The sequence below is a fragment of the Oncorhynchus mykiss genome, chromosome 27 (assembly GCF_057628025.1).
Source record: "Oncorhynchus mykiss isolate SJ-2025 chromosome 27, ASM5762802v1, whole genome shotgun sequence".
In the NCBI taxonomy this organism is placed as follows: Eukaryota; Metazoa; Chordata; class Actinopteri; order Salmoniformes; family Salmonidae; genus Oncorhynchus; species Oncorhynchus mykiss.
Window position 1 is genome coordinate 45,765,001 of NC_143048.1, and position 24,440 is coordinate 45,789,440.

The following is a 24,440-nucleotide window of genomic DNA, read 5'->3' on the forward strand; positions in this document are numbered from 1 at the left end:
CTATCCTTCTGGATTCTACCACAGAGTTGAATTCCTTAGCTTCAACCCACTGTGTGTAGGAGTCTAGCAGACAGACTTAAAATAAAAAAAATGGGCAATATGCAGTTGCTACATCCACTTCTGGACCTGTATGATATGTACCCATTGGTTCATGTAGAATATAACTGATACATGCCTTATGAGCATAACCCAATCAGAACCCAAACTATAGTGTTGTCGGCTACCTCGATAATACACAGCAGTCAATGTTTTACTCCCACGTTTGTAAACAAACACTGTATAGCCTCAAAGCACGCTTAAAACTATCATTTTGGTATCGTGGATGGTCAGTCCTTGCATCCATTTCTCTGTCTATGAATTTGAGAGTGGTTAAATTTCTCTCCCCTCGGCTTTTTACTGAAACAGCGCACTATGTTATCCATTTCAACTGCGGTTTGCCCCTTTAACCAGCTAATGAGAGCACATTCTCTGTTACAAATCAGACCCGGCCAAGAGGAAGTAGCAGCTTCAGAAACCTACCTTAATATATAGCAGTACAGTAGGCCAACCTGGATAAAATATAGCAGTACAGTAGGCCTACCTGGATAATATATAGCAGTACTGTAGGCCAACCTGGATAAAATATAGCAGTACAGTAGGCCTACCTGGATAGTATATAGCAGTACAGTAGGCCTACCTGGATAATATATAGCAGCACTGTAGGTCTACCTGGATAATATATAGCAGTACTGTAGGCCTACCTGGATAATATATAGCAGTACTGTAGGCCTACCTGGATAATATATAGCAGTACTGTACCTGGATAACATATAGCAGTACTGTAGGCCTACCTGGATAATATATAGCAGTACTGTAGGCCTACCTGGATAATATATAGCAGTACTGTAGGCCTACCTGGATAATATATAGCAGTACTGTAGGCCTACCTGGATAACATATAGCAGTACTGTAGGCCTACCTGGATAACATATAGCAGTACTGTAGGCCTACCTGGATAATATATAGCAGTACAGTAGGCCTACCTGGATAATATATAGCAGTACTGTAGGCCTACCTGGATAATATATAGCAGTACTGTAGGCCTACCTGGATAATATATAGCAGTACTGTAGGCCTACCTGGATAATATATAGCAGTACTGTACCTGGATAACATATAGCAGTACTGTAGGTCTACCTGGATAATATATAGCAGTACTGTAGGCCTACCTGGATAATATATAGCAGTACTGTAGGCCTACCTGGATAATATATAGCAGCACAGTAGGTCTACCTGGATAATATATAGCAGTACTGTAGGCCTACCTGGATAATATATAGCAGTACTGTAGGCCTACCTGGATAATATATAGCAGTACTGTAGGCCTACCTGGATAATATATAGCAGTACTGTAGGCCTACCTGGATAATATATAGCAGCACTGTAGATCTACCTGGATAATATATAGCAGTACAGTAGGCCTAACTGGATAATATATAGCAGTACTGTAGGCCTACCTGGATAATATATAGCAGTACTGTAGGCCTACCTGGATAATATATAGCAGTACTGTAGGCCAACCTGGATAATATATAGCAGTACTGTAGGCCTACCTTAACATATAGCAGTACTGTAGGCCTACCTGGATAACATATAGCAGTACTGTAGGCCAACCTGGAAAATATATAGCAGTACAGTAGGCCTACCTGGATAATATATAGCAGTACTGTAGGTCTACCTGGATAATATATAGCAGTACTGTAGGCCTACCTGGATAATATATAGAAGTACTGTAGGCCTACCTGGATAACATATAGCAGTACTGTAGGTCTACCTGGATAATATATAGCAGCACAGTAGGTCTACCTGGATAATATATAGCAGTACTGTAGGCCTACCTGGATAATATATAGCAGTACTGTAGGCCTACCTGGATAACATATAGCAGTACTGTAGGCCTACCTGGATAACATATAGCAGTACTGTAGGCCTACCTGGATAATATATAGCAGTACAGTAGGCCTACCTGGATAATATATAGCAGTACTGTAGGCCTACCTGGATAATATATAGCAGTACTGTAGGCCTACCTGGATAATATATAGCAGTACAGTAGGCCTACCTGGATAGTATATAGCAGTACAGTAGGCCTACCTGGATAATATATAGCAGTACTGTAGGTCTACCTGGATAATATATAGCAGTACTGTAGGCCTACCTGGATAACATATAGCAGTACAGTAGGCCTACCTGGATAACATATAGCAGTACAGTAGGCCAACCTGGATAATATATAGCAGTACAGTAGGCCTACCTGGATAATATATAGCAGTACTGTAGGCCTACCTGGATAATATATAGCAGTACAGTAGGCCTACCTGGATAATATATAGCAGTACTGTAGGCCAACCTGGATAATATATAGCAGTACTGTAGGCCTACCTGGATAATATATAGCAGTACAGTAGGCCTACCTGGATAGTATATAGCAGTACAGTAGGCCTACCTGGATAATATATAGCAGTACAGTAGGCCTACCTGGATAGTATATAGCAGTACAGTAGGCCTACCTGGATAATATATAGCAGTACTGTAGGCCCAGCTGGATATAAAGCAGTACTGTAAAGCCTACCTTGAGTTTGGTGTTGTGTTCAATGGCTGGTGACTTGTCATGCTTGGGGGGCAGACACAGTTCCCATTTTCCAAACTCTTTCTTCTCGTACGGATGAGAGAAGTTGTCCCAACCATCTATGAAACAAAAGAAAGATCATGATTTATTTAATGTTTCTACTACACATATTGTATATACAATCATTTATATAGTATTAGATTTCTGTACTATAAAAATATAAGCTACATTTGCCTAAATGTGAAGTAGTCTGATATCGGCCTAGCAGGGAGATGCCAGACATTGTGTTTTTCTGCCCAATATGTGGGCATGTTTTTGCAAAATGGATAATAAATTGTCACTAAAAGTATTTAGAATATTTACTAAGTACAAAACCACCAGCAGGCTCCTGAGAAACAGCCACAACCTGTCCTGTATCACCGCCCTGCATCACCGCCCTGCATCACCGCCCTGCATCACCCCATCACCGCCCTGCATCACTGCCCTGCATTACCGCCCTGCATCACCCCATCATCACCCCATCACCGCCCTGCATCACCGCCCTGCATCACCGCCCTGCATCACCCCATCACCGCACTGTATCACCGCCCTGCATCACCGCATCACCGCCCTGCATCATTGCCCTGCATCACTGCCCTGCATCACTCCATCACCACCCTGAATCACCGCCCTGCATCACCCCATCACCGCCCTGCATCACCGCCCTGCATCACCGCCCTGCATCACCACCCCTGTATCGTATTTAACTCACTTGACAATCATTTGTTTTGTTTATATATATATATATATATAAATAAAATAAAGACCTTTGAATAGATAATTGATCATTATCAAAAACTGCTGGTTTATTCACAATCACTGAGGGCAAAACAAATGGAAATAGGCTCTCTAAATATTTAATACTAGTGTACTGCGATTTACAGATCGATTCCTCTGCTGTGTGGGTCTATGACCTTGAGTCATCTTTCCACCTGACAAGGTGAAATATTTAGATAAAAACAAAAAGCTTCAGGCAGGGGTCGGCAGGGGTCAGCACTCTCTGTCCAGCAGGGGTCAGCAATCTCTGTCCAGCAGGGGTCGGCACTCTGTCCAGCAGGGGTAGGCAGGGGTCAGCAATCTCTGTCCAGCAGGGGTCGGCAGGGGTCAGCACTCTCTGTCCAGCAGGGGTCGGCACTCTGTCCAGCAGGGGTAGGCAGGGGTCAGCAATCTCTGTCCAGCAGGGGTCGGCACTCTGTCCAGCAGGGGTAGGCAGGGGTCAGCAATCTCTGTCCAGCAGGGGTCGGCACTCTGTCCAGCAGGGGTAGGCAGGGGTCAGCAATCTCTGTCCAGCAGGGGTCGGCAGGGGTCAGCACTCTCTGTCCAGCAGGGGTCGGCACTCTGTCCAGCAGGGGTAGGCAGGGGTCAGCAATCTCTGTCCAGCAGGGGTCGGCAGGGGTCAGCACTCTCTGTCCAGCAGGGGTCGGCACTCTGTCCAGCAGGGGTAGGCAGGGGTCAGCACTCTCTGTCCAGCAGGGGTCGGCACTCTGTCCAGCAGGGGTAGGCAGGGGTCAGCACTCTCTGTCCAGCAGGGGTAGGTAGGGGTCAGCACTTTGTCCAGCAGGGGTAGGCATGGGTCAGCACTCTTTCCAGCAGGTGTCGGCAGGGGTCAGCACTCTCTGTCCAGCAGTTCATCCATCAGTACTCTCTGTCCAGCAGGGGTCGGCACTCTCTGTCCAGCAGGGATAGGCAGGGGTCAGCACTCTGTCCAGCAGGGGTAGGCAGGGGTCAGCACTCTGTCCAGCAGGGGTAGGCAGGGGTCAGCAGGGGTAGGCAGGGGTCAGCACTCTGTCCAGCAGGGGTAGGCAGGGGTCAGCACTCTGTCCAGCAGGGGTCGGCAGGGGTCAGCAGGGGTAGGCAGGGGTCAGCACTCTGTCCAGCAGGGGTAGGCAGGGGTCAGCACTCTGTCCAGCAGGGGTCGGCAGGGGTCAGCACTCTCTGTCCAGCAGAGGTCGGCACTCTCTGTCCACAAGGGGTCGGCACTCTCTGTCCAGCAGGGGTCGGCACTCTCTGTCCAGCAGGGGTCGGCACTCTCTGTCCAGCAGTTCCTACATCCGTCAGACGGTAGTGTGATGTTCAAAGCTGCAAACTACATCACTAGCTAGGTTTCTAACCAATTGGCGACAGATTTTCATGAGAATATAGAAGACATTTTTTTTTTTAATTAAAAAATACGTTTAAAAAAAAAAAATCAGCATAAAAACAATATGCACATTTTCCCGATTTTAACGAGGAGTTTCCATCAAATTGACTTGTTGCCGATAAAAAGCTGTGCGTGGTGATGTAGTGCACGGAAAAGTTACACGGATTTCCATTTTCAGATCTATTGATGGGTTTTGTCTGAAATGAAACGCGTTATATAGCGAATGTGCCCACTACGGTCTTGGCACGGACGCTTTAAACCACAGAGACATAATGAATATAACCACAGAGACATAATGAATATAACCACAGAGACATAATGAATATAACCACAGAGACATAATGAATATAACCACAGAGACATAATGAATATAACCACAGAGACATAATGAATATAACCACAGCAAAGCTTTAAACCACAGAGACATAATGAATATAACCACAGAGACATAATGAATATAACCACAGAGACATAATGAATATAACCACAGCAAAGCTTTAAACCACAGAGACATAATGAATATAACCACAGAGACATAATGAATATAACCACAGCAAAGCTTTAAACCACAGAGACATAATGAATATAACCACAGCAAAGCTTTAAACCACAGAGACATAATGAATATAACCACAGCAAAGCTTTAAACCACAGAGACATAATGAATATAACCACAGAGACATAATGAATATAACCACAGCAAAGCTTTAAACCACAGAGACATAATGAATATAACCACAGAGACATAATGAATATAACCACAGCAAAGCTTTAAACCACAGAGACATAATGAATATAACCACAGAGACATAATGAATATAACCACAGAGACATAATGAATATAACCACAGAGACATAATGAATATAACCACAGAGACATAATGAATATAACCACAGAGACATAATGAATATAACCACAGAGACATAATGAATATAACCACAGCAAAGCTTTAAACCACAGAGACATAATGAATATAACCACAGAGACATAATGAATATAACCACAGAGACATAATGAATATAACCACAGAGACATAATGAATATAACCACAGAGACATAATGAATATAACCACAGAGACATAATGAATATAACCACAGAGACATAATGAATATAACCACAGAGACATAATGAATATAACCACAGCAAAGCTTTAAACCACAGAGACATAATGAATATAACCACAGAGACATAATGAATATAACCACAGAGACATAATGAATATAACCACAGAGACATAATGAATATAACCACAGCAAAGCTTTAAACCACAGAGACATAATGAATATAACCACAGAGACATAATGAATATAACCACAGAGACATAATGAATATAACCACAGAGACATAATGAATATAACCACAGAGACATAATGAATATAACCACAGAGACATAATGAATATAACCACAGAGACATAATGAATATAACCACAGAGACATAATGAATATAACCACAGCAAAGCTTTAAACCACAGAGACATAATGAATATAACCACAGAGACATAATGAATATAACCACAGAGACATAATGAATATAACCACAGAGACATAATGAATATAACCACAGCAAAGCTTTAAACCACAGAGACATAATGAATATAACCACAGAGACATAATGAATATAACCACAGAGACATAATGAATATAACCACAGAGACATAATGAATATAACCACAGAGACATAATGAATATAACCACAGAGACATAATGAATATAACCACAGTGACATAATGAATATAACCACAGAGACATAATGAATATAACCACAGCAAAGCTTTAAACCACAGAGACATAATGAATATAACCACAGAGACATAATGAATATAACCACAGAGACATAATGAATATAACCACAGAGACATAATGTATATAACCACAGCAAAGCTTTAAACCACAGAGACATAATGAATATAACCACAGAGACATAATGAATATAACCACAGAGACATAATGAATATAACCACAGAGACATAATGAATATAACCACAGAGACATAATGAATATAACCACAGAGACATAATGAATATAACCACAGAGACATAATGTATATAACCACAGCAAAGCTTTAAACCACAGAGACATAATGAATATAACCACAGAGACATAATGAATATAACCACAGAGACATAATGAATATAACCACAGAGACATAATGAATATAACCACAGCAAAGCTTTAAACCACAGAGACATAATGAATATAACCACAGAGACATAATGAATATAACCACAGAGACATAATGAATATAACCACAGAGACATAATGAATATAACCACAGAGACATAATGAATATAACCACAGAGACATAATGAATATAACCACAGCAAAGCTTTAAACCACAGAGACATAATGAATATAACCACAGAGACATAATGAATATAACCACAGAGACATAATGAATATAACCAGAGACATAATGAATATAACCACAGAGACATAATGAATATAACCACAGAGACATAATGAATATAACCACAGAGACATAATGAATATAACCACAGAGACATAATGAATATAACCACAGAGACATAATGAATATAACCACAGCAGAGCTTTAAAATCACAGATATATTCATTATGTAACGGCAGCAGGGCATCGATCGTGTCACCAGAATAAGACCCTTGAAAATGTATTGGGAAGGAGCATCACGACGACCACAGTGGTATTGGATCAGACTACTTGTACATTTGAATCAAGCCTCGTAGATTTGGTATCATGCGTCCCATCACTAAAACAAAGTAAGCGTTAAATATTTCTTTAGCTAAACTTTAATGTTAAATTCTTCTTATCTTAAAACATGTTCACTTCACAGTAGTAACTTTTAATTAACAAATGCATGAACGCAAAGAGCGAAATATAAAAAAGCGGAGAAGTTTGTCAACCAAAAACCAAATGAATTGACATGCCTACCGGCTGACTCTCCCAACATTTTATTATATTTTTACGGATGATCAACAATCAAAGTAGCCAATCGGAAAAAACATTGCTGAAGATAAACATCTTTCCAGAAACACTTTTTTAATTCATAAATTGTTTTGTTATAACACCCATCTTTATAAATCACAGAGTAGCTCCTCCGTGAGAACAGAGCATCTAACTTGAGGAAACACTCCATCATTTTGTACCTCTACTTTCAAAATCCCTCACTATCCCTCTCTCTTTCTCATGCACGCTCTGAAGCTTATTTTCTCATTCTAAAGAATATCTTCTTTCTGCTTCCTTTCCCTTGTTCTCTCTCCATCCCTTCTCCCTCTGCATGGCGTAGACCTGGAGGGAAAATGATCTATAGCAAAGCTACTGATAAAAAAATAAATAAATTTAAAACAAAATATGACTTCACTCCTGGCCCTCATTAAAACGTGCTCCCTTCATTCCTGTGTATGTCTGTGTGTGAGAGAAAGAGAGAGAGAGAGAGAGAGAGAGAGAGAGAGTGGCCACATGGTGCATGACAGCACTGTCTCACATCCGATATGTTGGCTATACCACTCCTATTCTAAATCAGAAGAAAGTATTGAACTCCAGTGTGTCATTCAATGTAAAAAACACACAAAGCATTTTAGAAATAGTTCTGATACTAGTGGGTCTACTCTAACAGGAGAGACGTTCTGATACTAGTGGGTCTACTCTGTAACAGGAGAGACGTTCTGATACTAGTGGGTTTACTCTAACAGGAGAGACGTTCTGATACTAGTGGGTCTAATCTGTAACAGGAGAGACGTTCTGATACTAGTGGGTCTACTCTAACAGGAGAGACGTTCTGATACTAGTGGGTCTACTCTGTAACAGGAGAGACGTTCTGATACTAGTGGGTCTACTCTAACAGGAGAGACGTTCTGATACTAGTGGGTCTACTCTAACAGGAGAGACGTTCTGATACTAGTGGGTCTACTGTAACAGGAGAGACGTTCTGATACTAATGGGTCTACTCTAACAGGAGAGAAGTTCTGATACTAGTGGGTCTACTCTAACAGGAGAGACGTTCTGATACTAGTGGGTCTACTCTGTAACGGGAGAGACGTTCTGATACTAGTGGGTCTACTCTAACAGGAGAGACGTTCTGATACTAGTGGGTCTACTCTGTAACAGGAGAGACGTTCTGATACTAGTGGGTCTACTCTGTAACGGGAGAGACGTTCTGATACTAGTGGGTCTACTCTAACAGGAGAGACGTTCTGATACTAGTGGGTCTACTCTGTAACAGGAGAGACGTTCTGATACTAGTGGGTCTACTCTAACAGGAGAGACGTTCTGATACTAGTGGGTCTACTCTGTAACAGGAGAGACGTTCTGATACTAGTGGGTCTACTCTAACAGGAGAGACGTTCTGATACTAGTGGGTCTACTCTGTAACGGGAGAGACGTTCTGATACTAGTGGGTCTACTCTGTAACAGGAGAGACGTTCTGATACTAGTGGGTCTACTCTGTAACAGGAGAGACGTTCTGATACTAGTGGGTCTACTCTGTAACAGGAGAGACGTTCTGATACTAGTGGGTCTACTCTGTAACGGGAGAGACGTTCTGATACTAGTGGGTCTACTCTAACAGGAGAGACGTTCTGATACTAGTGGGTCTACTCTGTAACAGGAGAGACGTTCTGATACTAGTGGGTCTACTCTGTAACAGGAGAGACGTTCTGATACTAGTGGGTCTACTCTGTAACAGGAGAGACGTTCTGATACAAGTGGGTCTACTCTGTAACAGGAGAGACGTTCTGATACTAGTGGGTCTACTCTGTAACAGGAGAGACGTTCTGATACTAGTGGGTCTACTCTAACAGGAGAGACGTTCTGATACTAGTGGGTCTACTCTAACAGGAGAGACGTTCTGATACTAGTGGGTCTACTGTAACAGGAGAGACGTTCTGATACTAGTGGGTCTACTCTGTAACAGGAGAGACGTTCTGATACTAGTGGGTCTACTCTGTAACAGGAGAGACGTTCTCATACTAGTGGGTCTACTCTGTAACGGGAGAGACATTCTGATACTAGTGGGTCTACTCTGTAACAGGAGAGACGTTCTCATACTAGTGGGTCTACTCTGTAACGGGAGAGACATTCTGATACTAGTGGGTCTACTCTGTAACAGGAGAGACGTTCTGATACTAGTGGGTCTACTCTAACAGGAGAGACGTTCTGATACTAGTGGGTCTACTCTGTAACAGGAGAGACGTTCTCATACTAGTGGGTCTACTCTGTAACAGGAGAGACGTTCTGATACTAGTGGATCTAATCTGTAACAGGAGAGACGTTCTGATACTAGTGCGTCTACTCTGTAACAGGAGAGACGTTCTGATACTAGTGGGTCTACTCTGTAACAGGAGAGACGTTCTGATACTAGTGGGTCTACTCTAACAGGAGATACGTTCTGATACTAGTGGGTCTACTCTGTAACAGGAGAGACGTTCTGATACTAGTGGGTCTACTCTGCAACGGGAGAGACGTTCTGATACTAGTGGGTCTACTCTGTAACAGGAGAGACGTTCTGATACTAGTGGGTCTACTCTGTAACAGGAGAGACGTTCTGATACTAGTGGGTCTACTCTGTAACAGGAGAGACGTTCTGATACTAGTGGGTCTACTCTGTAACAGGAGAGACGTTCTGATACTAGTGGGTCTACTCTAACAGGAGAGACGTTCTGATACTAGTGGGTCTACTCTAACAGGAGAGACGTTCTGATACTAGTGGGTCTACTCTAACAGGAGAGACGTTCTGATACTAGTGGGTCTACTCTAACAGGAGAGACGTTCTGATACTAGTGGGTCTACTCTGTAACAGGAGAGACGTTCTGATACTAGTGGGTCTACTCTAACAGGAGAGACGTTCTGATACTAGTGGGTCTACTCTGTAACGGGAGAGACGTTCTGATACTAGTGGGTCTACTCTGTAACGGGAGAGACGTTCTGATACTAGTGGGTCTACTCTGTAACAGGAGAGACGTTCTGATACTAGTGGGTCTACTCTGTAACGGGAGAGACGTTCTGATACTAGTGGGTCTACTCTAACAGGAGAGACGTTCTGATACTAGTGGGTCTACTCTAACAGGAGAGACGTTCTGATACTAGTGGGTCTACTCTAACAGGAGAGACGTTCTGATACTAGTGGGTCTACTCTAACAGGAGAGACGTTCTGATACTAGTGGGTCTACTCTGTAACGGGAGAGACGTTCTGATACTAGTGGGTCTACTCTGTAACGGGAGAGACGTTCGGATACTAGTGGGTCTACTCTGTAACAGGAGAGACGTTCTGATACTAGTGGGTCTACTCTGTAACAGGAGAGACGTTCTGATACTAGTGGGTCTACTCTAACAGGAGAGACGTTCTGATACTAGTGGGTCTACTCTAACAGGAGAGACGTTCTGATACTAGTGGGTCTACTCTGTAACAGGAGAGACGTTCTGATACTAGTGGGTCTACTCTAACAGGAGAGACGTTCTGATACTAGTGGGTCTACTCTGTAACGGGAGAGACGTTCTGATACTAGTGGGTCTACTCTAACAGGAGAGACGTTCTGATACTAGTGGGTCTACTCTGTAACAGGAGAGACGTTCTGATACTAGTGGGTCTACTCTGTAACAGGAGAGACGTTCTGATACTAGTGGGTCTACTCTGTAACAGGAGAGACGTTCTGATACTAGTGGGTCTACTCTGTAACGGGAGAGACGTTCTGATACTAGTGGGTCTACTCTGTAACAGGAGAGACGTTCTGATACTAGTGGGTCTACTCTGTAACAGGAGAGACGTTCTGATACTAGTGGGTCTACTCTGTAACAGGAGAGACGTTCTGATACTAGTGGGTCTACTCTGTAACAGGAGAGACGTTCTGATACTAGTGGGTCTACTCTGTAACAGGAGAGACGTTCTGATACTAGTGGGTCTACTCTAACAGGAGAGACGTTCTGATACTAGTGGGTCTACTCTAACAGGAGAGACGTTCTGATACTAGTGGGTCTACTCTAACAGGAGAGACGTTCTGATACTAGTGGGTCTACTGTAACAGGAGAGACGTTCTGATACTAGTGGGTCTACTCTGTAACAGGAGAGACGTTCTGATACTAGTGGGTCTACTCTGTAACAGGAGAGACGTTCTCATACTAGTGGGTCTACTCTGTAACGGGAGAGACATTCTGATACTAGTGGGTCTACTCTGTAACAGGAGAGACGTTCTCATACTAGTGGGTCTACTCTGTAACGGGAGAGACATTCTGATACTAGTGGGTCTACTCTGTAACAGGAGAGACGTTCTGATACTAGTGGGTCTACTCTAACAGGAGAGACGTTCTGATACTAGTGGGTCTACTCTGTAACAGGAGAGACGTTCTCATACTAGTGGGTCTACTCTGTAACAGGAGAGACGTTCTGATACTAGTGGATCTACTCTGTAACAGGAGAGACGTTCTGATACTAGTGCGTCTACTCTGTAACAGGAGAGACGTTCTGATACTAGTGGGTCTACTCTGTAACATGAGAGACGTTCTGATACTAGTGGGTCTACTCTGTAACAGGAGAGACGTTCTGATACTAGTGGGTCTACTCTGTAACAGGAGAGACGTTCTGATACTAGTGGGTCTACTCTAACAGGAGAGACGTTCTGATACTAGTGGGTCTACTCTGTAACAGGAGAGACGTTCTGATACTAGTGGGTCTACTCTGTAACGGGAGAGACGTTCTGATACTAGTGGGTCTACTCTGTAACAGGAGAGACGTTCTGATACTAGTGGGTCTACTCTGTAACAGGAGAGACGTTCTGATACTAGTGGGTCTACTCTGTAACAGGAGAGACGTTCTGATACTAGTGGGTCTACTCTGTAACAGGAGAGACGTTCTGATACTAGTGGGTCTACTCTGTAACGGGAGAGACGTTCTGATACTAGTGGGTCTACTCTAACAGGAGAGACGTTCTGATACTAGTGGGTCTACTCTAACAGGAGAGACGTTCTGATACTAGTGGGTCTACTCTAACAGGAGAGACGTTCTGATACTAGTGGGTCTACTCTAACAGGAGAGACGTTCTGATACTAGTGGGTCTACTCTGTAACGGGAGAGACGTTCTGATACTAGTGGGTCTACTCTGTAACGGGAGAGACGTTCGGATACTAGTGGGTCTACTCTGTAACGGGAGAGACGTTCTGATACTAGTGGGTCTACTCTGTAACAGGAGAGACGTTCTGATACTAGTGGGTCTACTCTGTAACAGGAGAGACGTTCTGATACTAGTGGGTCTACTCTAACAGGAGAGAAGTTCTGATACTAGTGGGTCTACTCTGTAACGGGAGAGACGTTCTGATACTAGTGGGTCTACTCTGTAACGGGAGAGACGTTCTGATACTAGTGGGTCTACTCTAACAGGAGAGAAGTTCTGATACTAGTTGGTCTACTCTAACAGGAGAGACGTTCTGATACTAGTGGGTCTACTCTAACAGGAGAGACGTTCTGATACTAGTGGGTCTACTCTGTAACAGGAGAGACGTTCTAATACTAGTGGGTCTACTCTGTAACGGGAGAGACGTTCTGATACTAGTGGGTCTACTCTAACAGGAGAGACGTTCTGATACTAGTGGGTCTACTCTGTAACAGGAGAGACGTTCTGATACTAGTGGGTCTACTCTGTAACGGGAGAGACGTTCTGATACTAGTGGGTCTACTCTAACAGGAGAGACGTTCTGATACTAGTGGGTCTACTCTGTAACGGGAGAGACGTTCTGATACTAGTGGGTCTACTCTGTAACGGGAGAGACGTTCGGATACTAGTGGGTCTACTCTGTAACGGGAGAGACGTTCTGATACTAGTGGGTCTACTCTGTAACAGGAGAGACGTTCTGATACTAGTGGGTCTACTCTGTAACAGGAGAGACGTTCTGATACTAGTGGGTCTACTCTAACAGGAGAGAAGTTCTGATACTAGTGGGTCTACTCTGTAACGGGAGAGACGTTCTGATACTAGTGGGTCTACTCTGTAACGGGAGAGACGTTCTGATACTAGTGGGTCTACTCTAACAGGAGAGAAGTTCTGATACTAGTTGGTCTACTCTAACAGGAGAGACGTTCTGATACTAGTGGGTCTACTCTAACAGGAGAGACGTTCTGATACTAGTGGGTCTACTCTGTAACAGGAGAGACGTTCTAATACTAGTGGGTCTACTCTGTAACGGGAGAGACGTTCTGATACTAGTGGGTCTACTCTAACAGGAGAGACGTTCTGATACTAGTGGGTCTACTCTGTAACAGGAGAGACGTTCTGATACTAGTGGGTCTACTCTGTAACGGGAGAGACGTTCTGATACTAGTGGGTCTACTCTAACAGGAGAGACGTTCTGAAATGGGTCTACTCTGATGGGAGAGCTAGAGCCTGACCGGTAGAGAGCCAGAGCCTGTCCGGTAGAGAGCCAGAGCCTGACCGGTAGAGAGCCAGAGCCTGACCGATAGGGAGCCAGAGCCTGACCGGTAGGGAGCCAGAGCCTGACCGGTAGGGAGCCAGAGCCTGACCGGTAGAGAGCCAGAGCCTGACCGGTAGAGAGCCAGAGCCTGACCGGTAGAGAGCCAGAGCCTGACCGGTAGAGAGCCAGAGCCTGACCGGTAGAGAGCCAGAGCCTGACCGGTAGAGAGCCAGAGCCTGACCGGAAGAGAGCCAGAGCCTGACCGGAAGAGAGCCAGAGCCTGACCGGTAGGGAGCCAGAGCCTGACCGGTAGGGAGCCAGAGCCTGACCGGTAGGGAGCCAGAGCCTGACCGGTAGAGAGCCAGAGCCTGACCGGTAGGGAGCCAGAGCCTGACCGGTAGGGAGCCAGAGCCTGACCGGTAGGGTAACACCACTGTTGTAAAGAAGCAGGCCAGGTTAATGGTAACACCACTGTTGTAAAAGAAGCAGGCCAGGTTAATGGTAACACCACTGTTGTTAAGAAGCAGGCCAGGTTAACGGTAACACCACTGCTTCTTTTACAACAGTGGTGTTACCATTAACCTGGCCTGCTTCTTTACAACAGTGGTGTTACCATTAACCTGGCCTGCTTCTTTACAACAGTGGTGTTACAATTAGCTTTAAATGAATAAAAAATGGCCACATACACCAGGTAGGTGCAGTGAAATGTGTTGTTTTACAGGGTCAGTCATGATGGGTGTTTTACAGGGTCAGTCATGATAGGTGTTGTTTTACAGGGTCAGTCATGATAGGTGTTGTTTTACAGGGTCAGTCATAGTAGCATGATAGGTGTTGTTTTACAGGGTCAGTCATGATAGGTGTTGCTTTACAGGGTCAGTCATAGTTGTATGATAGGTGTTGTTTTACAGGGTCAGTCATCGTAGTACGATAGGTGTTTTACAGGGTCAGTCATAGTAGTATGATAGGTGTTGTTGTACAGGGTCAGTCATAGTAGTACGATAGGTGTTGTTTTACAGGGTCAGTCATGATAGGTGTTATTTTACAGGGTCAGTCATAGTAGTATGATAGGTGTTGTTTTACAGGGCCAGTCATAGTAATAGGATAGGTGTTGTTTTACAGGGTCAGTCATAGTATGATAGGTGTTGTTGTACAGGGTCAGTCATAGTAGTATGATAGGTGTTGTTTTACAGGGTCAGTCATAGTAGTATGATAGGTGTTGTTTTACAGGGTCAGTCATAGTAGTAGGATAGGTGTTGTTTTACAGGATCAGTCATAGTAGTAGGATAGGTGTTGTTTTACAGGGTCAGTCATAGTATGATAGGTGTTGTTGTACAGGGTCAGTCATAGTAGTATGATAGGTGTTGTTTTACAGGGTCAGTCATAGTAGTATGATAGGTGTTGTTTTACAGGATCAGTCATAGTAGTATGATAGGTGTTGTTTTACAGGGTCAGTCATAGTATGATAGGTGTTGTTGTACAGGGTCAGTCATAGTAGTATGATAGGTGTTGTTTTACAGGGTCAGTCATAGTAGTATGATAGGTGTTGTTTTACAGGGTCAGTCATAGTAGTAGGATAGGTGTTGTTTTACAGGATCAGTCATAGTAGTAGGATAGGTGTTGTTTTACAGGGTCAATCATAGTATGATAGGTGTTGTTGTACAGGGTCAGTCATAGTAGTATGATAGGTGTTGTTTTACAGGGTCAGTCATAGTAGTATGATAGGTGTTGTTTTACAGGATCAGTCATAGTAGTATGATAGGTGTTGTTTTACAGGGTCAGTCATAGTAGTATGATAGGTGTTGTTGTACAGGGTCAGTCATAGTAGTATGATAGGTGTTGTTTTACAGGGTCAGTCATAGTAGTATGATAGGTGTTGTTTTACAGGGTCAGTCATAGTAGTATGATAGGTGTTGTTTTACAGGGTCAGTCATAGTAGTATGATAGGTGTTGTTTTACAGGGTCAGTCATAGTAGCGTGATAGGTGTTTTACAGGGTCAGTCATAGTAGTGTGATAGGTGTTGTTTTACAGGGTCAGTCATAGTAGTAGGATAGGTGTTGTTTTACAGGGTCAGTCATAGTAGCGTGATAGGTGTTTTACAGGGTCAGTCATAGTAGTGTGATAGGTGTTGTTTTACAGGGCCAGTCATAGTAGTATGATAGGTGTTGTTTTACTGGGTCAGTCATAGTAGTATGATAGGTGTTGTTTTACAGGGTCAGTCATAGTAGTGTGATAGGTGTTGTTTTACAGGGTCAGTCATAGTAGTGTGATAGGTGTTGTTTTACAGGGTCAGTCATAGTAGTGTGATAGGTGTTGTTTTACAGGGCCAGTCATAGTAGTATGATAGGTGTTGTTTTACAGGGTCAGTCATAGTAGTGTGATAGGTGTTGTTTTACAGGGCCAGTCATAGTAGTATGATAGGTGTTGTTTTACTGGGTCAGTCATAGTAGTGTGATAGGTGTTGTTTTACAGGGCCAGTCATAGTAGTATGATAGGTGTTGTTTTACAGGGTCAGTCATAGTAGTGTGATAGGTGTTGTTTTACAGGGCCAGTCATAGTAGTATGATAGGTGTTGTTTTACTGGGTCAGTCATAGTAGTATGATAGGTGTTGTTTTACAGGGTCAGTCATAGTAGTAGGGCACCCGTGGAGTAAATGAGGGTTAAGTAGCTTTCTCAAGGGCACCATCCTCTAGACTAGGGCACTATCCTCTAGACTAGGGCACTATCCTCTAGACTAGGGCACTATACTCTAGACTAGGGTTTAATCTTGATACTGGAATAAACACACGATACAAATTATATTATCAGAAAATCATTGTAAAAAGAAAATCAAGGCTATTTGAAGAATCTCAAATATATTTTGATTTGTTTAACACTTTTTTGTTTACTACATGATTCCATGTGTTATTTCATTGTGTTGATGTCTTCACTATTATTACACAATGTAGAAAATAGTACAAATAAAGAAAAACCCTTGAATGAGCAGGTGTTTGACAGGTAGTTTGACAGGTAGTGTACATGTAGATGGGGGTAAAGTGACTATACACAGATAATAAACAGAGAGTAGCAGCAGTCTAAAACAGGTGGTGGGGGACAGGTCAATGTAAATAGTCCAGGTGGCCATTTGATTAATTGTTAGGAAGTCTTATTTCTTGGGGGGGGGGGGGGGGGGGGGAGGTAGAAGCTGTTGAGGAGCCTTTTGGACCTAGACTTGGCGATCCGGTACCGCTTGCCGTGCGGTTGCAGAGAGAACAGTCCATGACTTGGTTGACTGAAGACTAAGTATTTTTTGGCACTTCCTCTGAACCCGACTAGTATATTAGGTCCTAGACGGCGGGATTTGGCCCCCAGCGATATACTGGGCCGTACACACTACCCTCTGTAGCGCCTTACGGTTGGATGCAGAGCCAGTTGCCATACCAGGCGGTGATGCAACCGGTCAGGATGCTCTCGATGGTGCAGCTGTGATGAAGGGTCAGGATGAAGAACCACTGCTGTAGACGCTCAGGCAACAATAATACTTTATTTCTCTTAGCATGAAGAGCTCTATATGAAACCCTGGGGGGTTTACAGCCAAAATGCCACCCTACTGCCTATTTAGTGCACTTCTATTGATCAGGGCCCATGGGGTTCCTGTATTTGTATGTACAGGAAAAGGATGCCATTTAGGAAGCAGGATGTACGTATTATGTATCAAAACCAGCACCATATTCATGACCGGGGATTCTGGGCTTTTTCCATATCAGCTGTGAAATTGAAATCAAATAATTTGACGGAGCCAATGTCAAAACGTAATCTCTCTCTCTCTCGCTCCGTGTGCATGTGTAGACTCCTGTACGCGTGTCAGAATTTTCTCTCTCTCTCTCTCTCTCTCTCTCAGAATGTAATCTCTGCCAAAAATGAATATTGGGCCTGAGCCACAGCCCACGGTCTTTGCTGAATAATTAACAGACGAATAGACAGAGGGAAAGAGAGGGAAAGACAGAATGGAGGAAAGAACTGGAAGAAAAATCTATGAGGACAATAAACATTGGATTGGACCTGGGCTCTAGTAAACAGAATGAATACTGTGGGAGACTGTGGCTGCCTCCCAAATGGAACTCTATTCCCTGCGTCAGGGCTCTCCAACCCTGTTCCTGGAGAGATACCCTCCTGTAGGTTTTAACTCCAACCCTGTTCCTGGAGAGATACCCTCCTGTAGGTTATAACTCCAACCCTGTTCCTGGAGAGATGCTGTCCTGTAAGTTACAGGAGGGTCTCTCTCTAGGAACAGGGTCGGAGAGCCCTGTCCTATATAGTGTAGGAGAGCTATATAGTGTAGGAGAGCCCTGTCCTATATAGTGTAGGAGAGCCCTGTCCTATATAGTGTAGGAGAGCCCTGTCCTATATAGTGTAGGAGAGCCCTGTCCTATATAGTGTCGGAGAGCCCTGTCCTATATAGTGTAGGAGAGCCCTGTCCTATATAGTGTAGGAGAGCCCTGTCCTATATAGTGTAGGAGAGCCCTGTCCTATATAGTGTAGGAGAGCCCTGTCCTATATAGTGTAGGAGAGCCCTGTCCTATATAGTGTCGGAGAGCCCTGTCCTATATAGTGTAGGAGAGCTATATAGTGTAGGAGAGCCCTGTCCTATATAGTGTAGGAGAGCCCTGTCCTATATAGGGTCGGAGAGCCCTGTCCTATATAGTGTAGGAGAGCCCTGTCCTATATAGTGTCGGAGAGCCCTGTCCTATATAGTGTAGGAGAGCCCTGTCCTATATAGTGTAGGAGAGCCCTGTCCTATATAGTGTAGGAGAGCCCTGTCCTATATAGTGTCGGAGAGCCCTGTCCTATATAGTGTAGGAGAGCCCTGTCCTATATAGTGTAGGAGAGCCCTGTCCTATATAGTGTAGGAGAGCCCTGTCCTATATAGTGTAGGAGAGCCCTGTCCTATATAGTGTAGGAGAGCCCTGTCCTATATAGTGTAGGAGAGCCCTGTCCTATATAGTGTAGGAGAGCTATATAGTGTAGGAGAGCCCTGTCCTATATAGTGTAGGAGAGCCCTGTCCTATATAGTGTAGGAGAGCTATATAGTGTAGGAGAGCCCTGTCCTATATAGTGTAGGAGAGCCCTGTCCTATATAGTGTAGGAGAGCCCTGTCCTATATAGTGTAGGAGAGCTATATAGTGTAGGAGAGCCCTGTCCTATATAGTGTAGGAGAGCCCTGTCCTATATAGTGTAGGAGAGCCCTGTCCTATATAGTGTAGGAGAGCCCTGTCCTATATAGTGTAGGAGAGCCCTGTCCTATATAGTGTAGGAGAGCCCTGTCCTATATAGTGTAGGAGAGCCCTGTCCTATATAGTGTAGGAGAGCCCTGTCCTATATAGTGTAGGAGAGCCCTGTCCTATATAGTGTAGGAGAGCCCTGTCCTATATAGTGTAGGAGAGCCCTGTCCTATATAGTGTCGGAGAGCCCTGTCCTATATAGTGTAGGAGAGCCCTGTCCTATATAGTGTCGGAGAGCCCTGTCCTATATAGTGTAGGAGAGCCCTGTCCTATATAGTGTAGGAGAGCCCTGTCCTATATAGTGTAGGAGAGCCCTGTCCTATATAGTGTAGGAGAGCCCTGTCCTATATAGTGTAGGAGAGCCCTGTCCTATATAGTGTCGGAGAGCCCTGTCCTATATAGTGTAGGAGAGCCCTGTCCTATATAGTGTCGGAGAGCCCTGTCCTATATAGTGTAGGAGAGCCCTGTCCTATATAGTGTAGGAGAGCTATATAGTGTAGGAGAGCCCTGTCCTATATAGTGTAGGAGAGCCCTGTCCTATATAGTGTAGGAGAGCCCTGTCCTATATAGTGTAGGAGAGCCCTGTCCTATATAGTGTAGGAGAGCCCTGTCCTATATAGTGTAGGAGAGCCCTGTCCTATATAGTGTCGGAGAGCCCTGTCCTATATAGTGTAGGAGAGCCCTGTCCTATATAGTGTAGGAGAGCCCTGTCCTATATAGTGTAGGAGAGCCCTGTCCTATATAGTGTAGGAGAGCCCTGTCCTATATAGTGTCGGAGAGCCCTGTCCTATATAGTGTAGGAGAGCCCTGTCCTATATAGTGTAGGAGAGCCCTGTCCTATATAGTGTCGGAGAGCCCTGTCCTATATAGTGTAGGAGAGCCCTGTCCTATATAGTGTAGGAGAGCCCTGTCCTATATAGTGTAGGAGAGCCCTGTCCTATATAGGGTCGGAGAGCCCTGTCCTATATAGTGTAGGAGAGCCCTGTCCTATATAGTGTAGGAGAGCCCTGTCCTATATAGTGTAGGAGAGCCCTGTCCTATATAGTGTAGGAGAGCCCTGTCCTATATAGTGTAGGAGAGCCCTGTCCTATATAGTGTAGGAGAGCCCTGTCCTATATAGTGTAGGAGAGCCCTGTCCTATATAGTGTCGGAGAGCCGTGTCCTATATAGTGCACTGCAAAGGGACTAGGGTGCCATCGGGACACAGAATGTGTTGTTCTGTTCTCTTTGTCATCACAACCCAGCTGCAGCTTGTCTGTTTGGTGAAGAACACATCCTGAATGGCACCCTATTCCCTATATAGTGCACTACTTTAGACCAGAGCCCTATAGAACCCTATTCCCTACATAGTGCACTACTTTAGACCAGAGCCCTATAGAACCCTATTCCCTACATAGTGCACTACTTTAGACCAGAGCCCTATAGAACCCTATTCCCTATATAGTGCACTACTTTAGACCAGAGCCCTATAGAACCCTATTCCCTATATAGTGCACTACTTTAGACCAGAGCCCTATAGAACCCTATTCCCTACATAGTGCACTACTTTAGACCAGAGCCCTATAGAACCCTATTCCCTACATAGTGCACTACTTTAGACCAGAGCCCTATAGAACCCTATTCCCTACATAGTGCACTACTTTAGACCAGAGCCCTATAGAACCCTATTCCCTACATAGTGCACTACTTTAGACCAGAGCCCTATAGAACCCTATTCCCTACATAGTGCACTACTTTAGACCAGAGCCCTATAGAACCCTATTCCCTATATAGTGCACTACTTTAGACCAGAGCCCCATAGAACCCTATTCCCTACATAGTGCACTACTTTTAACCAGAACCCAGTTGGGCCCTGTTCAAAAGTTGTGTACTACACAGCTCAAAAAAATAAAGGGAACACTTAAACAACACAATGTAACTCCAAGTCAATCACACTTCTGTGAAATCAAACTGTCCACTTAGGAAGCAACACTGATTGACAATACATTTCACATGCTGTTGTGCAAATTGAATAGACAACAGGTGGAAATTATAGGCAATTAGCAAGACACCGCCAATAAAGGAGTGGTTCTGCAGGTGGTGACCACAGACCACTTCTCAGTTCCAATGCTTCCTGGCTGATGTTTTGGTCACTTTTGAATGCTGGCGGGGCTTTCACTCTAGTGGTAGCATGAGACGGAGTCTACAACCCACACAAGTGGCTCAGGTAGTGCAGCTCATCCAGGATGGCACATCAATGCGAGCTGTGGCAAGAAGGTTTGCTGTGTCTGTCAGCGTAGTGTCCAGAGAATGGAGGCGCTACCAGGAGACAGGCCAGTACATCAGGAGACATGGAGGAGGCCGTAGGAGGGCAACAACCCAGCAGCAGGACCGCTACCTCTGCCTTTGTGCAAGGAGGAGCAGGAGGAGCACTGCCAGAGCCCTGCAAAATAACCTCCAGCAGGCCACAAATGTACATGTGTCTGCTCAAACGGTCAGAAACAGACTCCATGAGGGTGGTATGAGGGCCCGACGTCCACAGGTGGGGGTTGTGCTTACAGCCCAACACCGTGCAGGACGTTTGGCATTTGCCAGAGAACACCAAGATTGGCAAATTCGCCACTGGCACCCTGCGCTCTTCACAGATGAAAGCAGGTTCACACTGAGCACGTGAGTCTGGAGACGCTGCGGAGAACGTTCTTCTGCCTGCAACATCCTCCAGCATGAACGGTTTGGCGGTGGGTCAGTCATGGTGTGGGGTGGCATTTCTTTGGGGGGGCCGCACAGCCCTCCATGTTCTCGCCAGAGGTAGCCTGACTGCCATTAGGTACCGAGATGAGATCCTCAGACCCCTTGTGAGACCATATGCTGGTGCGGTTGGCCCTGGCTTCCTCCTAATGCAAGACAATGCTAGACCTCATGTGGCTGGAGCGTGTCAGAGGAAGAGGAAGGCATTGATGCTATGGACCAACTATGGACTGGCCCGCCCGTTCCCCAGACCTGAATCCAATTGAGCACATCTGGGACATCATGTCTCACTCCATCCACCAACGCCACGTTGCACCACAGACTGTCCAGGAGTTGGCGGATGCTTTAGTCCAGGTCTGGGAGGAGATCCCTCAGGAGACCATCCGCCACCTCATCAGGAGCATGCCCATGCGTTGTAGGGAGGTCATACAGGCACGTGGAGGCCACACACACACACACACACACACGACTGAGCCTAATTTTGACTTGTTTTAAGGACATTACATCAAAGTTGGATCAGCCTGTAGTGTGGTTTTCCACTTTAATTTTGAGTGTGACTCCAAATCCAGACCTCCATGGGTTGATAAATTTGATTTCCATTGATCATTTTTGTGTGATTTTGTTGTCAGCACATTCAACTATGTAAAGAAAAAAGTATTTAATAAGAATATGTCATTCATTCAGATCTAGGATGTGTTATTTTAGTGTTCCCTTTATTTTTTGAGCAGTTGAAGTCAGAAGTTTACACACACCTTGGCCAAATACGTTTAAACTCAGTTTTTCACAATTCCTGACATTTAATGTCCTGTCTTAGGTCAGTTAGGATCACCACTTTATTTTAAGAATGTGAAATGTCAGAATAATAGTAGAGAGAATGATTTATTTCAGTTATTCTTTCATTACATTCACAGTGGGTCAGAAGTTTACATACATTCAATTAGTATTTGGTAGCATTGCCTTTAAATTGAGTTAGGGACAGTGCACATTAAGTGCCAGTTTTAGCCAACTGGCTAATTTTCAAAATCAGTCCCTGGGCAGATTATTAAAAACAATTACAATACAGACAATCAATGAGCACCCCTATTTAATAAAAATATATTTTAGGATGTGTTATTTTAGTGTTCCCTTTATTTTTTTGAGTAGAGTATATAGGGGATGGGGTGCCATTTGAACCACATCTTTGTTTGGAGCAGGGGGACAGAACAGCAGCAGGACAGAACAGCAGCAGGGGGACAGAACAGCAGCGGGACAGAACAGCAGCAGGACAGAACAGCAGCAGGGGGACAGAACAGCAGCGGGACAGAACAGCAGCAGGACAGAACAGCAGCTGGGGGACAGAACAGCAGCTGGGGGACAGAACAGCAGCAGGACAGAACAGCAGCTGGGGGACAGAACAGCAGCAGGGGGACAGAACAGCAGCAGGGGGACAGAACAGCAGCGGGACAGAACAGCAGCTGGGGGACAGAACAGCAGCAGGGGGACAGAACAGCAGCGGGACAGAACAGCAGCGGGACAGAACAGCAGCAGGGGGACAGAACAGCAGCGGGACAGAACAGCAGCAGCGGGACAGAACAGCAGCAGGGGGACAGAACAGCAGCAGCGGGACAGAACAGCAGCAGGGGGACAGAACAGCAGCAGGGGGACAGAACAGCAGCAGCGGGACAGAACAGCAGCAGCGGGACAGACCAGCAGGGGGACAGACCAGCAGCAGGGGGACAGACCAGCAGCAGGACGACAGAACAGCAGCAGGACGACAGAACAGCAGCAGGACGACAGAACAGCAGCAGGACGACAGAACAGCAGCAGGACGACAGAACAGCAGCAGGACGACAGAACAGCAGCAGGACGACAGAACAGCAGCAGGACGACAGAACAGCAGCAGGACGACAATGTCAGCAGCAGGACGACAGAACAGCAGCAGGACGACAAGAACAGCAGCAGGGGGACAGAACAGCAGCAGGACAGAACAGCAGCAGGACAGCAGCAGTGTGAGAGAACAGCAAGAGGGGGAAAGAACAGCAGCAGGGGGACAGAACAGCAGCAGCAGCGGGACAGAACAGCAGCAGCGGGACAGAACAGCAGCAGCTGGACAGAACAGCAGCAGCGGGACAGAACAGCAGCAGCAGCAGGACAGAACAGTAGCAGGACAGCAGCAGGGGGACAGAACAGCAGCAGTGGGACAGAACAGCAGCAGCGGGACAGAACAGCAGCAGGGGGACAGAACAGCAGCAGCGGGACAGAACAGCAGCAGAGGGACAGAACAGCAGCAGGACAGCAGCAGGGGGACAGA

The 24,440-nt window shown here is 45.0% G+C and overlaps 1 protein-coding gene across 1 annotated transcript in view; it reads right to left on the minus strand.

Moving 5' to 3' along the window:
* The window catches only part of gbe1b (1,4-alpha-glucan branching enzyme 1b), a 324,598-nt gene that overhangs the window by 256,191 nt on the left and 43,967 nt on the right, over nt 1-24,440 (minus strand). The window contains exon 3 of the mRNA XM_090224112.1: nt 2,612-2,727. Coding sequence (XP_090080238.1) covers nt 2,612-2,727 — 116 coding nt within the window. The remainder of the gene's footprint in view (nt 1-2,611; nt 2,728-24,440) is intronic.